General features: G+C 43.8%; 1 protein-coding gene across 1 annotated transcript in view; it reads right to left on the reverse strand.

Moving 5' to 3' along the window:
* The window catches only part of mtcl1 (microtubule crosslinking factor 1), a gene marked incomplete at its 3' end in the record, with an annotated part of 66,032 nt that extends 45,819 nt beyond the window's left edge, over positions 1-20,213 (reverse strand). The window contains exons 1-3 of the mRNA XM_080484567.1: positions 18,319-20,213; positions 14,425-14,649; positions 13,369-13,527 (exon numbers count right to left, since the gene is read on the reverse strand). Coding sequence (XP_080340693.1) covers positions 13,369-13,527; positions 14,425-14,649; positions 18,319-19,092 — 1,158 coding nt within the window. The 5' untranslated portion in view covers positions 19,093-20,213. The remainder of the gene's footprint in view (positions 1-13,368; positions 13,528-14,424; positions 14,650-18,318) is intronic.
* Between the last annotated feature and the right edge of the window lie 318 nt (positions 20,214-20,531).

Genomic DNA, 20,531 nt, shown 5'->3' on the forward strand with positions numbered 1-20,531 from the left:
TGACAACATCCTTCTTATAATTTGCGACCGAAGGGTTTTTGGCTGAAGTTAAACTTGTTTTGCGGAACCCGGAACATAACACAAGTAAAGCTTCTACAATTAAAGCAACAGCGCAGAAACAATTAATTCTCAAAACTGAATGCAGCATCAGTGATGTGAGTTCCAGAGGAGACTCCAAAAAACACAAAAACTCATTTAAACCGTCCTTTAAGGGAACACGGTGGATTTTAATTTGTGAATCCTGAGCTCAATATTGGTCAAAAATAGTGAGTTTAAACCTCCTTTTAAATGTTTTAAGCGTAGTCAATTTATTATTTTTTTTACTTATGGTCCAGGTTATTCCATAAACTAACACCTTTTACAGAAACGCATCTACTTTCTCGATTCGTTCCCTTATTTCTAACAAAACTCCCAGAAACCCCCGAGGCTGTACCGACTCTCTCTGGGTTCAAACGTCTTCTGGACAAAAGGTGGACGATTATAAACATGCGCCTCATACATTACAGCTCGTGTGTTGACAAGAGAGAGGCCGCAGATATTATTGCCATCCTGTCAAAGATAAGTAAAATATTACCGCAGAAGACGAGCGATAAGGACGTGAAGCGTCCCTCCGGCCTGCAACACCATCAACCAGAACGGAAATGAAACGTTACGCGGGATACCACACTTTCATTCTCACTGGAATGTGATCTGATATTCCTGTGATCGAGGCGTCTGACAGGTTTGGAAACACTAAGTTACTGAGAAGATGAGAAAACAACAAGATATAAAAAACAATCTAGTTATTTGAATGTTGGATCATAGGAGCTGCATTCAGAATCTGCTGTGTCTGTGTGAGCTGGACTGGCTCCGCCCACACATGCCCATCTTGGGAAGAGGAGGAAGTACTTCCTCTCGTGGTGCCATGTGCCAGAGCAGAGCTGCCTAATTGTGGGAGGAGTCAAAGGGAGTAGTCTACCTTGATTGGGATTGGCTGAACCCCCGATGACACTATATAGGGTTTGATTCCTGATTGGCTGGTTGGAGCAACACACTTTTTAAAACCTGAAACAAGCCAGGGACAGAGAGGACAGACTGTCTTCACTTCTGGGACGTCAGTCCAGGTATGGGGACTCTGCATAATATGACCTCTTTAACTCATCCGTCCAGCGGGTTCGGCGACAACATTTCAAGTGAAAATGGTGTTTTTGCGTTTTTGTTTGAGGAAAGTTTCACGTCTGTGACGTTCTGAAAGCGACGTTTCCATGTTGGGCCTCTAGTGGGTGCTCTTTGTATTTGTAATGAAACCACACACACACAAGCAGCAACGGGCTCGAAACACGAAACAGTGAATCCTCAAGCGGCGCTTCATCAACCACCAGTATCTCCGGACTTCATGTAATTAGTGAATTTGTTTGCTGGCTCGGACTCAAGCCGCCACAGCGCTCAGTCACCCCGTGAAACAAGTCGTAAAACCTGCGACTGTCCACGCGGTGATGAACGACCCGTCTCCTCGGCTCGGCCGGTCAGTCACAGGTTGCCATGGTAACCGATGGGGGGGGGGGGGGGGCGGCGAATTAAAGCCTCGGTCCTGGAGGAAGCGGGTTTTTTTTATTCAGCACAGCGACTGCCCCGGATGATCTCCGGTAAATTCGTTTATGTTGAAATGTCACGAGAAGAACGAAGCCGAAAACGAAAACCGCTCGGGGGGATCCGGAAAATCAACAAAGACATGAATTAAGTTTTATTGATCAGCGAGGAGGAAGGAACATCAGATCTGTGAGATGTAGTGACGAGCTCATGAGCTCAGCAAATCTAAATAAAGGCCGTTACTTTCATATATAACTCACTTTCAGAGTTTCTATGTTTTATTATACATATTGAATTTAACGTATATTTTAACTTTGTGACGTAAATGTTAGTTTTTCTGTTGAATTAAATGTGTCATAGATTGAGAATAGATTTCTGCTTATGTTTTTTACTCTTAGATTTTTAAGGAGGCTGCAGTCTCATTTCAGTTCAGAGGAAACACGCAGACCAAATTAATCTGGAGTAAAATAGTGCTATAACCTTAAAATCAAAATATAGAATGTGTTAAAAAAAAAAAAGGACGTTTTAATTGAAATGTTATACATTTGCCTCCTGCAGGCCGGTTCTGGCAAACGGACTTTATGTTAATCCAGTAATCTTTAGTCATTTGTTCAGGCGGAACTGAAGCGTCGCCGTCTTTGTAATCACAGTAAACACTGAAATCAATGGCACAGATTTCCCATCAGTTATTATTTTCTTGTTCTGGCGCTGATCCTGCAGTTTGGACAAAACCCAGGAAGAAACAATTTGAGGCTCTGTGGATTCAACAAAAACCAGAACGACCCTGAGGTTTTCTGGAAACCGGCGGCGGTGGACCCCGGTTTGTCCCCGCTGGCTGACGAGCGCCGAAGTCGCAGCTTTTCAAGAGGGAACGAATTTACGTTTGCGTTTTCGTTGAGAAATCCCATCATCTTTTGGTTTCTGAAAAGTTTCGCATTTACGGGACATTTCAAAGTGAGTCAAAGTGAGTCAAAGTGATGTAAATATATTTCAGCAAAAACGAACTATCACGACCTAAAATGACTAGAATTTCAAAATAAATTGAACTTTATTAAACCGTCTGGTGCAAAATGCAGTGAAAACTTGCTTTATGCATTTTTCCAATTTTCTTGGTGGTTTGTCAGGACGTCAGCCTCGTGTGTGTGTGTGTGTGTGTGTGTGTGTGTGTGTGTGTGTGTGTGTGTGTGTGTGTGTGTGTGTGTGTGTGTGTAAGCCAGAGAGAGCCATGTGCACGGTGCACGGCGGCGGCACCATCATGCCCTACAAATGGGATCAGATCTTAGAGCTGCGCTCGGCCGGAGCTAAATAATGTGAACACAAATCAACACCAGACGCCACGACAAGCCGCCGCGGCTCAGACGTGTAAAACACGGCGGATCATCTCTTTTCTTTAGTGTCGCCCCCACTGGAACCCGTCCGCTCAGCCCCGGATTAGGAATTCATCTTTTAAAGGGCGTCTCACAGGATGAAGCCGCCGTCGGTTTCATCATTTCATGGATTCATCTGACAGGAGGCAAAGTACCCGCGACACCAAAAGTACAATCCATTCTGCTCTGTGCTCATTCATCCTCTCACATCGACGTGTCGACCGTCCTGATCTGGACAACGGGACCACTGGGAACCACCTCACGATAGAAAAAGCAATAATAGCTATAAATGCTTCATTTTTTTTTTTTTTGCTCTGAAGGCGTCTAATTTAAAAGCATCCATACGAGCTAACGGCTAACATGCTAGCAATGCTAACTCGGTCCCACAAACAAATGAGGCGTCGGCGAAAGTTTGCCGCTCTACCGAGTGTAGCTCTAGGTTATATTTTTTTTTTAGGTAATGACTTTTTTGTGTGAATGGAAAAAAAAAAAAAATAAGATGAAATGTTTATTGGGTTCAATAGTGGGAGTGAAATAAAACCTGTGTGAGTTAAACTGTGTTGATTCAAATGAAGTAGAGACGAGCGATTCATCAGTTTAATCTTATTTACAGGGTAAACTTGTAATTAAACGTATCGTTTGCGTGAGACTTGGGGTGAGGTGATCTGATCTTTTCATCTGAGGACGCAAACGAAAGTATTATAAAAAAAAAAACCTTTAATTTCTCACTTTAAATAAGCGACGTTAGAAGCTGGGATTCAGAGGAGGAAGCGAGTTGATCAGTTTGTTGTAAACCTGCAGCGCCGAAGCTGCAAAACATTGTGGTACAATCAGACCGATAGGAAGAAACAATAATCTCATTCCAGTGCCGATTGTGTCTGCAAACAGCCTCAAGATGGCTGTTGGGCTTTAATTAAGCCGTTATCAGCAGGTTATTATCCGTCAGTCTATGATTAATGGAGCAGCCGGAGACTGCAGTCGCGGCAGCTTTTCATAATTAACGTGGACGAAGCTCTTCCTTCTGCAAACACACGACACGTTTTAGTTCAGGGGCCACACATCAGACCAAGCTCCTCCGGAGTACGAAAGTAGAACAAGAACAACCTTGAAATTTAAACGTTAAAGTTTTTCTTTTTTTTGGCAAAACATAATTCCGACAGAAAATGACTACAAACTCAACATAAAGAACTTTTTTAGGAAAAAATACAGAGAATTTTGTTGCATTATGCATGTTTTTTAAGAAATGCATCATTTTAGCATCAGTAAAGTTTTACATTCACGCTGCGTTTCAGGTTAAAACTTCTTTTTTTACATTTGTTTCTGAAAAGTTTTGCCTTTATATGACATTTCGAGTGAAAACATACCTTTTTTTTTTTTTAAATCGAGTATACTACAGATGAGAATACATAAATTTTTTGCAAAACCAAAAACACTCACTACTGAAAATGACTATAATTTCTACATAAAGTCTATTTTAATGAAAACTTCTGCTGCAAAATACGGTGGAACGTCCAGAAAACGTCCCTTAGAGCTGAAAACGAGGTTTGTTTCCACAGAAAACAGCAAAAAAAAACTGTATAAATGATGTAGTTGTCATGTTGGGCCACTAGTGGGGGCTGTTGTTACCTGTTTATGGTTTTGCTCGTCTGTATTTATTTATTTATTTATTGGTTTGTACGTATTTTACCGACGTTTCGCAAAAAACGATCGACCCATATTGCATGAACTTTTCAGGGATGATTTGTCTTCATCGGTTCCATCACATTTTAAGAGCGATTGGGTCAAAGGTCACGAAAAGGTCAAAAATGTATTTTCATCATAACGCAGTCAGTTTTAAATGACAACATGAAGCGATTCAAACGACCAGGACTAATGATGGAAGGAGTGAAGAGGGGGATTAAATAACCTTGAGATCCGTTGGTTTCCATGGTGACAAGTGTGGACTTGGTGGACAGATCACCAAGTTGGATTGTAATTACTGTGACTGTCAAAATAAAACTACCAAGTTGGATTGTTATTACTGTAACTGTCAAAATAAAACTACCAAGTTGGATTGTTATTACTGTGACTGTCAAAATAAAACTACCAAGTTGGATTGTTATTACTGTGACTGTCAAAATAAAACCACCAAGTTGGATTGTTATTACGGTGACTGTCAAAATAAAACCACCAAGTTGGATTGTTATTACGGTGACTGTCAAAATAAAACCACCAAGTTGGATTGTTATTACTGTAACTGTCAAAATAAAACTACCAAGTTGGATTGTTATTACTGTGACTGTCAAAATAAAACTACCAAGTTGGATTGTTATTACTGTGACTGTCAAAATAAAACTACCAAGTTGGATTGTTATTACGGTGACTGTCAAAATAAAACCACCAAGTTGGATTGTTATTACTGTGACTGTCAAAATAAAACCACCAAGTTGGATTGTTATTACGGTGACTGTCAAAATAAAACCACCAAGTTGGATTGTTATTATGGTGACTGTCAAAATAAAACCACCAAGTTGGATTGTTATTACTGTCAAAATAAAACTACCAAGTTGGATTGTTATTACTGTGACTGGCAAAATAAAACTACCAAGTTGGATTGTTATTACGGTGACTGTCAAAATAAAACCACCAAGTTGGATTGTTATTACTGTGACTGTCAAAATAAAACCACCAAGTTGGATTGTTATTACGGTGACTGTCAAAATAAAACTACAAAGTCCCAGGAGAAAATAGCCCGGGAGTCATGACAACAAGGAGGCCGCCATGTTTGTTATTATCTACATACTCGCGCATTCGCGGTGTCGTTGTCGCCGGGTTACGCGACGGCGGCACCCGAGCATTTTCGAAAAGTTCCACTTCTCTAAAAACAGTGTTTTTCCGTGGCTCTGGTCAGTTAAAAGCCTCACGTGAAGGGAAGTTTCTGCGGGAGGCAAACGCAGGCGGGCACTTCCAGATCTCCGGGGTCGTCCGTCGCGTGCAAACAGTCATGATTAAGTGATGACTTCATCTCGGCCCAGGCAGCTCGTCTTCATCAAAACTCACGACATCTTGGAAAAATCTCTGAATGAGTAATAATCCCTCAACTCGAAACGGGGCTGCCGTTTCCTCCACTGCATCATGACGAGAGGGAGACAATCTGGTAATAACAGTGGTCATTTTGTGTGTCAATCATTTTTCAAAATGAAACCAAAAATGAAAAACAAGAAAAACATTTGTTTTTCTTTCTAAAAACGAAACGAAAAAAATGGAAAACAGACAATTTCGTCAAACTTACCTCAAATTAAAGTATGTAAATTGGATGAAACCTTAATCCTTTCATTTCTGCTATTCTTCTATAACCCTAAAACTAATAAACGGAACGATTTGGTGCCGATTGAAACAGACAACGGACATCGTTTTCAGAACGTTAATGTGGAAACGTGCAACTTTTTGAAAAAAACGCGAAAACAATTAGTCTCACTCGAAAAGTGACGGGGCTTTGCACCGATGAGTTCTGAAAGGGAAAAGATTCTCTGACGTTAAATCATATTTCTGCGTCGCTGCTGCTGCTGCTGCCGGTCCGAACATGGTGACACTTTTTGACTCAGACCATCTCTGACCTCTGACCTCTGACCTCTGCCACGTCTCATTAAAGGTCTCAGTCCACCAGACGATGATCGAGTCAGAATCCTCTCACAGAGAATAAAAGCAAAGACGATTGATATTTCTGTGTTTAGACTCATAACGGAGACTTCGTCCTTGTGAAAAAGGACGAGACGGGTCTACAACCAAAAGAGCCACTTTTTGGATCTGTAACGGTGCCTTGACGTGTCGGGAACCACAACGGTCGGTTTGACTTACTCAGTGTTTTCGTCACGTCTTGTGACGACGTATTTCAGCGCAGGTTTTTATTAGTTTTTGTTCCGTAAAACCAAAACAGGCCAAAAAGAAGCTAAAAAAACGACGACCCCACTTGTTCAGTGTCAAAGCGATCCCCTCGGCTTGAACTTCATTCCAGTTTGATCCAACTTTGGGAGAAAATCAGAGTAAATCCTGGACAAACAGGGATCTAACCAACCTCCACACCACCGTGAGACATCCTCTGTATCCATCCTCCTCTTCACACACCAAACCCGACGTCTCTCTTTCTACAACCTTTGACAAATCCACTTTTCCTCCCCCGACAAGGAGACGAAGCCCCCGAACATATGAGAGGAGCTGGATTTGAGCCGCCAACCTCCCTGAATAGAACTGCTAATGCCATTCGTTCCAGGGGGGAGACGAGAGGCACCGTGATACAAACCTCTGACGCCGTCGTGAGCGTTTCGGATCTGGGTTAAGCCGAGCAGCAAAATTAGAGACAATGGGAGATTTTTTATTTTTATTTTTTTCTGGCGGTAGAATTAAAAACCTCCTTGAAACCACATTTCTTCCTTTTCATGTCAAATCGGCAAAACTTAAAAAAGAACAATTCAGAACAAATCATGTTTTTATTTTTGTAGTCGTGCTTCAAATGCGGCCTGATGTTTCCTGATGCGTTGGATCAGTGAATCTTTCAACTTTGATTCATCTTGTACATTAAAGGAGTAATACTATGTAAAATTCACTTCCTAAAGGTTTTCCAGCAGTACTAATCGTCCCCATACCTGGACTGACGTCCCAGAAGTGAAGACAGTCTGTCCTCTCTCTCCCTGGCTTGTTTCAGGTTTTAAAAAGTGTGTTGCTCCAACCAGCCAATCAGAAATCAAACCCTATATAGTGTCATCGGGGGTTTAGCCAATCCCAATCAAGGCAGGCTCCTCCCTTTGACTCCTCCCACAATTAGGCAGCTCTGCTCTGGCACATGGCACCACGAGAGGAAGTACTTCCTCCTCTTCCCAGTATGGGCATGTGTGGGCGGAGCCAGTCCAGCTCACACAGACACAGCAGATTCTGAATGCAGCTCCTATGATCCAACATTCAAATGGAGGAAAATCAATGAACTTTCAATACGTTTCTGGACCAACGAGACCAAGAGGAGGAGTTAAAAAGCTGGAGAATATGACGCCAATAAAAAAAACGTGTCGAACATATTCATGAACAGATTTTAAAAAACAATCCACATGGAGGGGAATTTCAATTTTCAACGATTTTAATCTTCAAAAGGCCGAGAATTAAGAGACACGGCTGCAGGGCTTCCTGCAGAATTGATGTTCCGTCTTTAGCTTTGTGTCAGCGATAGTTTTCCTTCAGGGAGGAGATCGTCATCGCCGCTGCGTGATCAGGTTCAGTCATCCACCGGCTACGTTTCCTCGTTTTTTCCTCCACATTCATTCTCAACACGTGTTTGAAGCCAGAGCTTCTCCAGCTACATTTTCCAAGTCACTGTCGTTTATGACAATCGCAGGATTTCTGCATGCCGGGGCCAAACCGTGACGATAAGCTTCACATGGATGTGTGTCACTGCAGCAGATTTCGAGTTGCAGCAGCCGCCCGCCGCTCTCCTCCTTCCTGTTGGCGGAGTCGCACGCAAGATGTTAACTGGGTCAATGAGATTCCTCCACACTCCTCCGACAGGGAACCACGAGAGAGGAAGGGGAGGAAGGGGAGGTGAGCGGCAGAGACGAGGAAGAGGATCAGAGGATGCTCCCTCAAAGGCTCGCCGTGCCGCGAGGAGTCGGAGGCAGAGGAGGCACGGCGAACAAAAGGAGTCTGCAGCGGCTTCCTGCTCGGGAATGCAGAAATTCACCCCCCCCCCCCCGAAAAAGTCCCGACTTTACAGCAGCGGTGTCAAACACGTTTCAGTTAATGTGTAAAACAACCTTTAAGTTTGTACCTTTCTAGTTTTTCTCTGCCGCGGCGCAGAGAGAATACCTGATGAAAATATTGATATTTTCAGAAAAAACAGAAAATTACTCCAATCTCAACATGAAGGTAATTTTAAGGATATACCACACCACCAACAGCGAGGCATCACTGCCCTCGCTTGTAAGTTTTAATCAATTTATTTCTTAAAATCCCTGTAAACACTAGAAATACTACGCGGCAGTGTTTTGTCGTGTGCATTTGTTTCTACGTCTTCATGCCTCTTGGTCGGGTCGTCACTGTAAACCGGTTCTAAAAAATAGACCCACCCGGTCAAAGAACGGTGAAATAAATAAAAACTATTCCGAGTCATCAATTAACCTGGAATCTGGAGGAGCTGGAGCGACAACATGCAGACTCCACAGAGAAATGGCTGCCAACCACTGACATCACTTCCTGTATCCACAGACGTCCAACCGAAAACAATGGCCACACATGGAGCTTTCAAACGCAACAGTTTATATATATATATATATATATATATATATATATATACATATCGTTTTGGTTTTTTTTAATCCACAGGTCTTGCTTGGAACTGCTTTCAGACTTCGTATCTCCAGAGTTAAGTGAGATATCATGTAAAAAACAAAGAGAAGTTTCAGCTGAGTGGACATTAAATAGTCGAGCACAACAAGGACCCATCCCAGATGATGGTGGGTGTTCCTACCGAGGCGTTAAAGGTCTGATGTTCTCAGGTATGAGGAACTCGATGGCCACAAGAGGAAGAAAAGCACAAAGGACCGAGTGTTGGTGGATTCCTATGGTGGGACTGGGAACGCCTGATAAATCGCCCGGCGCTGGCGTTCTGCCTGTTGGCATTTCATTAGTTCCATTTCATTACGTGTATCGGCGAGCCCGTCTTCGCCGTCACGCCGGGAACAACAGGACGTCCTGAAGGCCTGACGTGAGGTTTGGAACGGGGCCGGGCGATATATCGAATAAATATACTCGATGCATCGCGGCTCGTTCTCTGTGCAAAACAGGAAATTACTATATGGATTTTTTTTCTTCCTCATTAATAAAATCCTTCATTCAAAAACTGCATTTTGTCTTTATGTGCCTGTTTGGCCTGGAACCTTAATTTTTACTTTAATGAGTTTTAACCTCAACGAGGTTTAAAAAAAAGAAGGTTTTAATGTGGACGTAGAAGCGTCACACTAGTGTGATTACAGGCAATATAATGAGGCAAAATATCAAGATATATATATTGTATATCGTGATATGGAATAAGAATATCGAGATATTAATAAAAGGCCATATTGTCCAGGCCGAGTTGGTAAGCCGTGGCGCGGCGGCGGCGGCTGCGGCGGCGGCGGCGTTGGGCCTACGGCTGTCCGATTACTGCCTTTCTCTGCCGCTCTCCTCCCCTCCCAGCTGACTGGACAGAAACACGCCAGGCTGTTTCATAACAGGCCTTCTTGTTGGATTAATCCATGTTGAGGTGCCAAACTCTGGGCCAGAAACACACTGTGGCTCCTGATGGCCCAGCGAGAGCACGAGGACACGAGGAGACGGCCTTAAAGGGCCACGCCGGCGGAATTCTTTCACTATCAACAGATTAATGTGTAATATTCTCAGTGATCATAAAGGAAAAGCTGTTGAGGTTTAATAGGAAATTAAATTGAAGACTTTGATGCAGAACAAGAACGGGTCAACACTATGTATTATACTGCTTTTTAATAAAACTAAAGACATCTTCTGATTTCATCATTAAATTAAGAGTTTTCCATTGTGGTGATAAATTAACTTCCACTTCCTGATTGAACAATAAGATAAGATGTTAGAAGAAACTGCGCCGACAGAAATCTATGTGGAGCAGCAGTAACTCTGGGACGTCAAACCTGAGGCCTGTGGGCCGGAACCAGGCCGAGAGGCTCCAGTCCGGAGAAACCGCCAAGAAAACTGTAAAAACTTGAAAGAAAATATGATTTTTTTTTTTTTTTTAAGTAACGGAAAACTTCACAACACTGAGGCCCGAGCTGAGATATCGCCGATGCTGCTATGAAAGCTGGCTCCCTGCTCACGATCAAACTGGCCTCAGAGCCACGCTGTCAAGGTGAGTTTGTAAAAAAATACCCAGAATGCAACAGTTTTCTGGACATTTCACTGCATTTTGCACCAGAAGGATCCATTTATGTTGATATTGGCGTCATTTTCAGTACTAATTGTTTGTTTTTGTGAAAATATTGACATTTTCATCACGTGCACTCTGCAACACAACAAAGAAAACCTTTAAAAGTTTAAACTAAAGAGTTATTAAGGCTCTAATTCAACCAGTCTGCCTCCTGAACTGAAACGCGTTCGACACTCCTGCTCGAGCCGAAGAAACCGCAGCAACCATTCATCTTTTCATTCTTCCTTCAGCGCCGACACACCTGATGGAATCATACACAACGCATTTGTCCCGTCTTTTCTGATAAAAAACACAAAGACGGAAACGTGCAGCAATAAAAGTCGCAGTGTTGTGGATTCCACGCTCCTCACTGGGTCGCGGTTTACAAGCTCCAATTAAAGCAGAACCTTTAAATCCTGTTGAGCTGCATTCTTATCAGCAGAGTTTCACTCCACCTCTTTATTCTCTCACTGAGGTTTATCTCCCCGGAGAGCAGACGGCAGATTCCCAGATTTAAAAAAAAAAAAAAACATTCCCAGGTAGAAGAAGTCAGCATGTAAATATTCTTATCATCACCGCCCTGGATTGTTATGATAGGGGGGATTGTAGAAGAACTCAAAGCCTGCTTGTGTTTTTCTGGGACGAATCTCGATGGAACACAAAACAATTGTGTCATCCAGCGCTCATTCATGTATTCATCATAGGGCTCGACCCCCCCCACAAAAAAAAGAAAAATTCAAGTTTCAATTTGATTTTTTTTCTCAAAGCACTTAAAAATGACTGCAGACTTTGCTGTGATTGTCCTCAGAGTTAAAATGCATATAAACAATCCAAAAAATAAAAAGTGACTGAGGCTCTGTCGTTCAATAAACTCAAGCTTTAAACAGGTTTAAGCAAAAGTACAACAGCAACTACAGAAACACACAAGGAACGGTGGAACGGAACTACAAAAAACTGTGTTTTTCTAATTCATCATTTCACCACAAAACTACATGAGAGCTCATTGGCGGAGCGCGGCGCCACCTTCAGGTCGGACGATCACCGAGCGAGGGAGTCCTCCGATGGTTAAGAAAACTTCCCGTCACCCCGGTGATACGACGAGACGCCAAACTGTGTCACACAGGCGGCAGAAGAAGGCCACGCCTCCGTCGCGTCACGCCGGCTGCTCTGGCGTTAAGCCTGCTTTCTCTCCGCTGGCAGACGGCGCGTCGACCTGCTGTTGTCACAGTCGATTAGTCTAAGCAGCCGAACTGAGAAAAGCCCCTGCTCATGGTATTACCTGCGAGGAGGAGACCTTTATCAGCGCAGATACTGCCTCCGCTGAGAAACATGAGCAGGAAACCCGCTGAGAAACGTCAGAATCGGACGGAAGCAGCAGAGAAAACCCCGTAGAGAGTTTTCCATAGAGGAGCAGGATGGAGAAAACACGAGGAGTTCAGCAGGCGTAACCTCCGGCTGGAACGGGAACAACGAATATCATCTAAAACATGTTCCTGGACGCTGCAATAGATCCGGCGACATCAGAACTGCTTATTATGCTGAGAAATTAAAAAAACTAGAGCTACATTCGGTAGAGCGCAGATAATCGCCAACGCCACATTTGTTTATGGAACAGAGTTAGCATCGCTAGCATGATAGCCGTTAGCTCATATTGATGCTAACTAGCCTGTCAGGTAGCTACATCACTGTGAAACACCGAGCAGGGAGCGTCTCCATGGCAACAGACGCTGATCTCCTATGATCTCCTCCATGAGGTGCCTCTCTCATCCGCTTTGTATGGGACAGTTTGTTTTTTTTGCAGTCTCTTGGGGATTTATTCGGAAACGTTTAGCCGTTAATGTTCCGAAGTCTAATCAATTCATCCTCAGATGATGACAAATCATCCCTGAAGATTTCATACAATTCGGGTGAGCAGTTTTGGTGAAGAGTTGGTCAAATATATACATACAAACCAATTTAAAAAAAAATTATTTTAAAATAAAAAAAACTATTAAAAACATAAAATAAAATAAAATTAAATTAAATTTAATAAAATTTAATAAAATTTAATAAAATTTAATAAAATTTAATAAAATTTAATAAAATTAAACAAGTGCAGCCAAAATTATAACCTTCTTGCCCAACTTTCGTTGGCAGCGAAGGTAAAAATATCTGTCCATTAAATTTCCCTGAGCCCTTTAATTCCAGAGAGCTGTGATAGGAAATATAATATTGGCCGATTTAAGCGTGTAAACACGTCGGAGTCGAGATGATTAGGCCTTCAGGAGGAGCTCAGGATGTTCAGCTCTGATTTCCACACAAACCTCCGTTTCCTCTGCAAGGATCCATCAGACTGAACCGAAACGGCAACAGAGTCCACGGAATTCTCAACCGACCGTCGCCATGATGCTTTAACCACGATGCGTCACCAAAACCAGCTGTTTGTAAAGCCGTGCGTGTGAGATGAGATGTGAGATGAGATGTGAGATGAGGTAGAGAAAGGGAGGCCCGCCTCACCTCTTTGGTCCTGTCCAGCTCGTTGTGCAGCGCCTGCTTGGAGATCTCCACCTCGATGATCTTCTGTCTGAGCTGCTCGTTCTCGTCCTCCGCCCGGCTGCGCTTGTCCTCCACGCTCTCCAGCTCGTTGTGCAGACGCACCGACACGTCTTTGGCCACCTGGGGGGGGGGGGAGTCACTTTAGCTGAATGCATTAATACAGAAAGATCTTTATAAATATAACTATTGAATATAGGAGAAGGTATGTGGGTATACTTAAATATAGATTATCTATTTTGTCTGACTATATTTTCATAAGCTGTGATTTATTTATTACCTTCGCCAAAGAAAGTTGGGCCGAGAAGGTTGTGTTTTCATCTGCATATATATTTTTTTTTTATTGTTTTGTATGTATGCATTTTCCCACTATTTCGCAAATACTACTCACCCGAATTGTATAAAATTTTCAGAGATGATTTGTCATCATCCAAGGACCAATCCTTCAGCTTTTGGGACGTTAAGCGGCTAAACGTTTCCGACTAAATCCCCCCAAAAAACTGCGGGAAAACGGATGAGAGAGGCACCTCATAGAGCTCAGCATCTGTTGCCATGGAGACGCTCCCTGCTCAGTGTTTCACAGCGATGTAGCTACCTAGTTAGCATCAATATGAGCTTGGTGAAAGTCACCGCTCTACCGAGTGTAGCTCTAGTTTATTTTATATGTATATATATATGGATATGGATTTAATTAAACAAAAGACTTTACATCTGACTTTTCACACACAAACTTAAAGGTAGATTTATTTCCTTGCTAAATTCTGCAGGTCATCAGTTAAATGACCGAGTCGTATTTCTCGCTGGAGAAGCAAAATGTAATCAGGACACTTTCTATGCAGAGTTTGCATGTTTTCCACCCGAGTGAAGGACATTCAGGTTTTTCTCCCCCCGAACAACTACGTGCATTTGGGTTAAAGACAACGTGAGTGTGTGTGACTCGTGTCTCCTGCTTCCAGGAACATCTCAGAATTCCTTCAGCGGAATAACGACAGTTTGCGATGATCTCATTGATGGAGCCACCTTGAGGTCCTGCTCCAGGCTCCGCAGCAGCTCTCCGTCCACGTGTCCGGTCTGCGCCACCCGCAGGCTCTTCTGCTCCGCCTTGCGCAGGCGGTACTGCAGGATGCGGCAGTTCTTGTTGGACCGGTCCAGTTCCCTGCGGAGCTCCTGCAGCTGGTACACCTCCTCCTCCAGGTAGCTGTCCCGGACCTCCTCCATCTCCGCCCGCAGCTCGTCCACTTCATCCTGGGGAGACGCACGGAGGACGGACGCCATCACACTCGAACGTCTGTTAACCAGAACTAAACTTTCATTACATCTCTGAGCTTAACGCAAGGAAGAGTGCTGACTCGGGAGGTTTTAGTAGAATTAGAAAGGTCTATGGTTGCGTTCAACAATAAATCCTGTGATTTAAAAATGACAAACTGTTTAATAAGTTATTTTAAAAAGGTGAAAAAAATATGAAGACGCAAGCCTGGACTCAAACCGACAACCTTTTAGTGAGGCGTGTGCAAACTACTACACTATTACTTCCTGTGCAAAACTAATCTTAGTTTTTGAGTTTTTTCTTGTTACTAGTTTTTTCCCCCCAAAAATAACAAGGAATAGCTGAGACGTATTCCCAAAAAAGACAATTAAAATAAATATATATATATACATATTTAAAGAAAAAAAGAAATAAACATAATAATAATAATAATGATACAAAAAAAGGCCAAATAAAGAGGGCGGAGTCTGTACAGCTGCAGTTTCTTCGACTCACAACTGAAAAAAAGTGCAAAAGATTGAGCCTCTGGGAAGCAGGAATGAAAAATAAAACTACAATAGATAGAAAAACATTATTCATCCCCCAAACATGAAAATATACTGCTATTTTTACACGTGTGGAGCTTTGGAAGACATTTTAAATTTGGACCGAATTGATTAATTTGACCAACATCAGTGTGTTTAATGGAAAAGTCAGAAACAAACAGCCGATAGAAGCTGCAGAGCCGTTTTCCCTCCCTAGAACAGAGTAAACATTACTACATTAGAAAAGTAATGTACCTTTGCAGCTTCTGCTAATACTTTCATATGATTACATTTGCGTTCCAGCGATGCCGATGATGTAACACGACGGGTTGAATTTAAGCATCTTATCTCTCGGATTGGAAACATTTAGATTTCACTACTAAAAAAAAAAAAAGATTTATTTTCTAAACTGAAATTCTACAATAGTGGGTGGGGGGGGGGGGGGGGGGTGTCAATCGATGGACGGGTTAAAAGCAGAAGCAAAGCCACAACACACACATTTAAGAAGATTGCTCATGTTTATTAAGTGTGTGTGTGTGTGTGGGGGGGGGGGGGGGGGGGGCACCACCTCTTTTTCATCATTTGTGCTTAACTTCTCTTAATTAAGTCATGAAAACACATTATACTGCATTTATCAGAAAGAAAGAAATATCAATTTATAATTACTATTTTACCTATTTAAAAACACAAACCCAACCCTAACTTGGTTTAGAGCGGGGGTGGGGTGGGGGGGGTGGGGGTACCAGGGCCTGCATCTGGCCAAACCACCAAGAAAACTTAAAAAATGATTCAAACAAACCTTAGATTTGTTTTTAATCTAAACTATGGAGCGCCTGACCTCTAAAAAGTGTTCAAAATCAAAAATAGCCGAAGTTCCTTTCCAATCCCTCAGATGTTCGTCTATATTTTGTAGAATTGACGTTTTGCTTCTTTTTTCTCCTGATCAGGAAAATGATGAGGATGAATTACACATAACATGAAACTATTGCTTTTTCTTTACACCTTATAAATGACTTCAAACAAAACAAACAAAGACATGTTGAACCTGTCCTGACCCTGTCTGCTATTCCTACTCTTATTTTGTTTGTTTATTATAAAAACTTCCAATATTAAAACTAGCGTTGGTCTCAAAGGTTCGTTTGTAAAAACACCCAGAATGCAACAGGGTTTTTTTTTTTGGGGGGGGGGGGGGGGGACATTTCACTGTATTCTGCACCAGAAGGTTTCTTGAAAAACGTCTTTGCGTTGAGATTGTCGTCACTTTCAGTACTAATTGTTTGGTTTTTGTGACAATATAGACATTTTCATCACAAAGACAAACTTTAAAGTTAAACTTTAAAAGGTTATATTTTACCGCTCCGCCCCACTCGGGATGAAATTGAACTTAATGTGGCTCCTGAACTAAAACCACACTTTTGTGTGTCGTAACGTTCAAACTACAAGTTTTATTTAAGCTGCAGATGGAAAAACATTTCTCGCACTGTGAGCTTCACTGGAGCAGAATCGCTTCTATGAAATCAGATTTGGTTGTAAAAGTGTCTCTGTTACTCTATTCTCCCTCTTGTCTCCACAAAAGACCTGAAATGGGAAGTAAAAGACGAGTGGAAGAGGTAAATCCTGTGTTCACCAGCACTGATGGGGACTCCCAGACATTATGAGGGAGGGGGGAGGGGGGGGGGGGGGGTGAGGCTAGAGACCCTCAAAGTCCCAGCTGGCAACCTGACAGCCGGGCAGGAGGGTGTTTGAACCCGGCACACATGGGACATCTGACTGTTATCAACTCCTGTGGGATAAAGCCATTACAGCGAGAGCCTGTAAAGCTGATTAACTCTGTTGTGTTTCCACCCGGCGGAAGAGAGAGAGAGAGAGAGAGAGAGAGAGAGAGAGAGAGAGAGAGAGAGAGAGAGAGAGAGAGAGAGAGAGAGAGAGACAGACAGACGCAGACATGCGTGATCAAGTTTGAAATAATACTCTCATCAGGAACATGCAAATAAACCTGGCTCCCCGTTTGACAAAAAAAAGAAAAATAGATTGTTTGCCGCATTATCCGTCGGCCTCCCCCCCTCACCCCCACTCACCCCCCTCACCTCACCTCCCCTCCCCAGCAGCACATGGAAGAAAACCTGCTTAACGCAGGGGGAGGAGGTGGGCTCCTGAACGACACCTGCAGGGTCTGGAGTTTGAGATGGAGCTGAAAGTGCCTCTTCCTCTTCCTCCGTAAACACTTTACAGACACTTTAATAATCTGTCACAAGTTGTAGTGAACGAACTCCGAGGTTTATTCAACGTTTCTCCTTCACCGGCTTCACTTCAGGTTATTACAGTGGGGGGGGGGGGGGGGTCAACGCAACGCCACCGCAAAGGTCACAATGGAAGTTCACCCAGAAAGAGAACAGGCTTCGTTTCCGGGGGGGACAACATTTTCCGACGGACCATTTTGATGACAGGAGAGTTTAATGAAATGTAACAGCGACCAACACATAAGGACATTAATCACAATCATCCAGCAGCTGCGCTTCACTTACCTTTCATTAAAATGTCACTTAATTAAAATAGTCCGTCACAAAATAGTGTCCCCTGACTTTTGTGTTGCGTTTTGACTCTTGCCGTCGCCATTCGCCCCTAAACTCCTGACTTTTCCAATAAATTGAATAAGGAGGTCTTTTCCTTCAATGTGTTAAAAGGATTAAAGTCCCTCAATGATTCATGACTGATGTTCTGCTGTTTTGTGCTTTGATTGTTTTTACTTTTTTTCTTTTTAATTGACTGACAATGCACTTTAAAGAAATAATAATAATATACCCATGTGATCAAATAACATGAAGACTCCAGAATTAAAGGGAGCAGCAGGGTCAATAAAAGCCCCATCAATAGAGGGCAGATCCCCGGGGAGAAGCTCAGGAGGGTAAAAAGAAGACATGATGGATGGAGGGAGGACAGCTGCGCTTCGACGACTTTACGTTTTAATAACTTACAGATTGAAATGATGGATTTAATCTGAGCAGGTGGAGGTTGGACACCTGGGAGCGCTGGGCTCTGTCCTCTTGGTTCTGCCTGCGCGTAATTCGCAGCATTTGAACCTTCGGTTTTGGGAACTTGTTGGGAGAGAATAAAGCCTCCTACCTTGAGGTAGTCGTTTTCAGATCGCAGATCTTCTATCTCCCGCAGCAGGTCCTCCTCCGGCGCGTCCTTGGCGCCTGGCAGTTTGGGCGGTGCGCCTGCGGAGGGTTTCTTCTCTCCTTGCGCCCCCGGAGCGGGTTGAGCCTGAGACGTGCTCCCCTTGGCGGAGGAAGCGGCCGCTCCGGGCGCGTTACCGGCTCCCGGCTGGTCCCGGTCGCTGGAGCCGGTACCGGACTCTGCGTCGCTGCTGGCGGCCGGTACCGACAGCTGCTCGGACGGACAGTCCGACAGGTCGGAGCTGCTGTCGGTGTGGCTGGCCCGGCCCGGGGCTCCGGTCGGGACGCGGATCGGGGATCCGTGGCTCAGCGGGCCCGGAGACCCGCAGGCTGCCTTCCCCTTCTTCCCTCTGGTGCTGTCCGGTTTGGTACCGGCGGCGGCTTTGGACTCCGCGGCCGCCTGCTGGGGAACCTTCGTGGGCTTTTTCACGGCAGCGGACTTGGTGGCACTTTTGGCCGCGGCGGGTTTGTCCTTAGCCGCGGTGCCGGTGCGTCTGGAGCTGCGGTTCGGGTGGACCGAGGGCACCGGGGCGGACTGCTGCTGCTGCTGCTTGTTGAATTTGGGGGATTTGGGGACGATGGCAGGTGGCTTGGCGGAGCGGGAGTGCACATCCTTGAGGAACGGTCTGGCCGGTGAGGGCGCTCGGTTCAGCCTCTTCTTCTCCAACTGGTGGTTCTGCGGTTTGGTGTCGCTGCCGGAGCCATTGGAGCTCTCCATCATACACCGGCACCGGCAGCAGGAGGCTGCGGGAGGAAACGATCAATCCGCGGCGGGGAGCCGGATCCCCGACGAGCCGCGCCAGAAAAGCACCCCGGTGGTTTCTCGACCTTCTTCCCCGCCGGGTTGAGGATGCGCATCGTGCGTGGAGCTGCGTGAATTTCACTCCGTCCGGACTGCGTTCACCAGGTTGTCATCGTGGCTCCGCTCTGTAACGAGAACCGGGCGGGACAGGTTGCATCTGCGGGGGGGAAGACGGTCCCGTTTTGTGATGCAGATCAGCCGGTCTCCGTCGCTCCGTGGCACCGGGAGGAGTGTGTTAGATCCCCGGTGTGTGTGTGAGTGTGTGTGTGTGCTCCCTCTTCTCACACCTTCCTATCTGACATGGAAGATCTGCAATCTGCGGTGTGAAGCTCAACGCCCGTGATTTCCTGCGGGGCGCATGCGCCGCTGCTTCACCGACCCAACACACCCCTGGGTTTCTCCCGAACCAGGCGGGACCAGGAAGAACCAGGCGGGACCAGGAGGAACCAGGCGTTCTGACGCGCACTGGTGCGCATGTCCCGATGGCGCGCACGTTATTGGCCATTGATCATCTTCACATGAGGAATTTGCATCTTGTTTTGCAAGTCTGACGATCGATCTGACCTTAAAAAAAAAAGAACTATCATTTCTAACTATTCATCTGCACATGCGCTGTTCCTTCGTTCTTTATAGTTTAGTTTATCTTTTCGTTAATTACAAGTTGGGAACAAGCAAAGTATAAGCTTTTCATTGTGCAGCGTAAATGTCTATTTACCTGTATATTTAAATACATGACAATAAACATCTAAAATATATTCACAATTTGGCCATAAACACATTTTTATTTACTGAAAAATTCTATATACACAAAATTAAATGTTTAAAAACAAACTTTTCATAATGTAACTATTCTTTTCCATCTTTGAGAAAAACAGAAACATAAAGCTGTAAAACTTTGCATTGTAAACCCTGGTAAACTAACAGAAATGCAGCGAGTTGAAGCTGATGAGGACTAATTAGGGTCATAATATTCTAATTTAAACATTTGTTCAACATCTTTGAGGAGTTTATAGAATATATTTTTTTTTAATTTGGTATAATTTAGTGCCTAGTTTTTCTAACGGTACATGTCTTACATGAAAAAGGTAACAAAATGAGATATTGTCGGTTTATACGACACATTTAATGACAATATTAAATTTTTTTTACAGATTAAAATCAATAGTTCAATAACAAATAAGCAAAGGTATTTCAATAATATCAACATTTATAATATTTATCACTTCTTTTGGTCGCTGGGGTCCTTAATGTTGCGCTACAACCCATCACAGGGTGATTATTAACGTGCGACCTACCGCCACCTGCTGGCAAGGGAGGGTGTGTACATTTCTTCATCAGCCAATAATCACCTCCACTAA

Source organism: Lipophrys pholis (genome assembly GCF_963383615.2).
Source record: "Lipophrys pholis genome assembly, chromosome: 1".
In the NCBI taxonomy this organism is placed as follows: Eukaryota; Metazoa; Chordata; class Actinopteri; order Blenniiformes; family Blenniidae; genus Lipophrys; species Lipophrys pholis.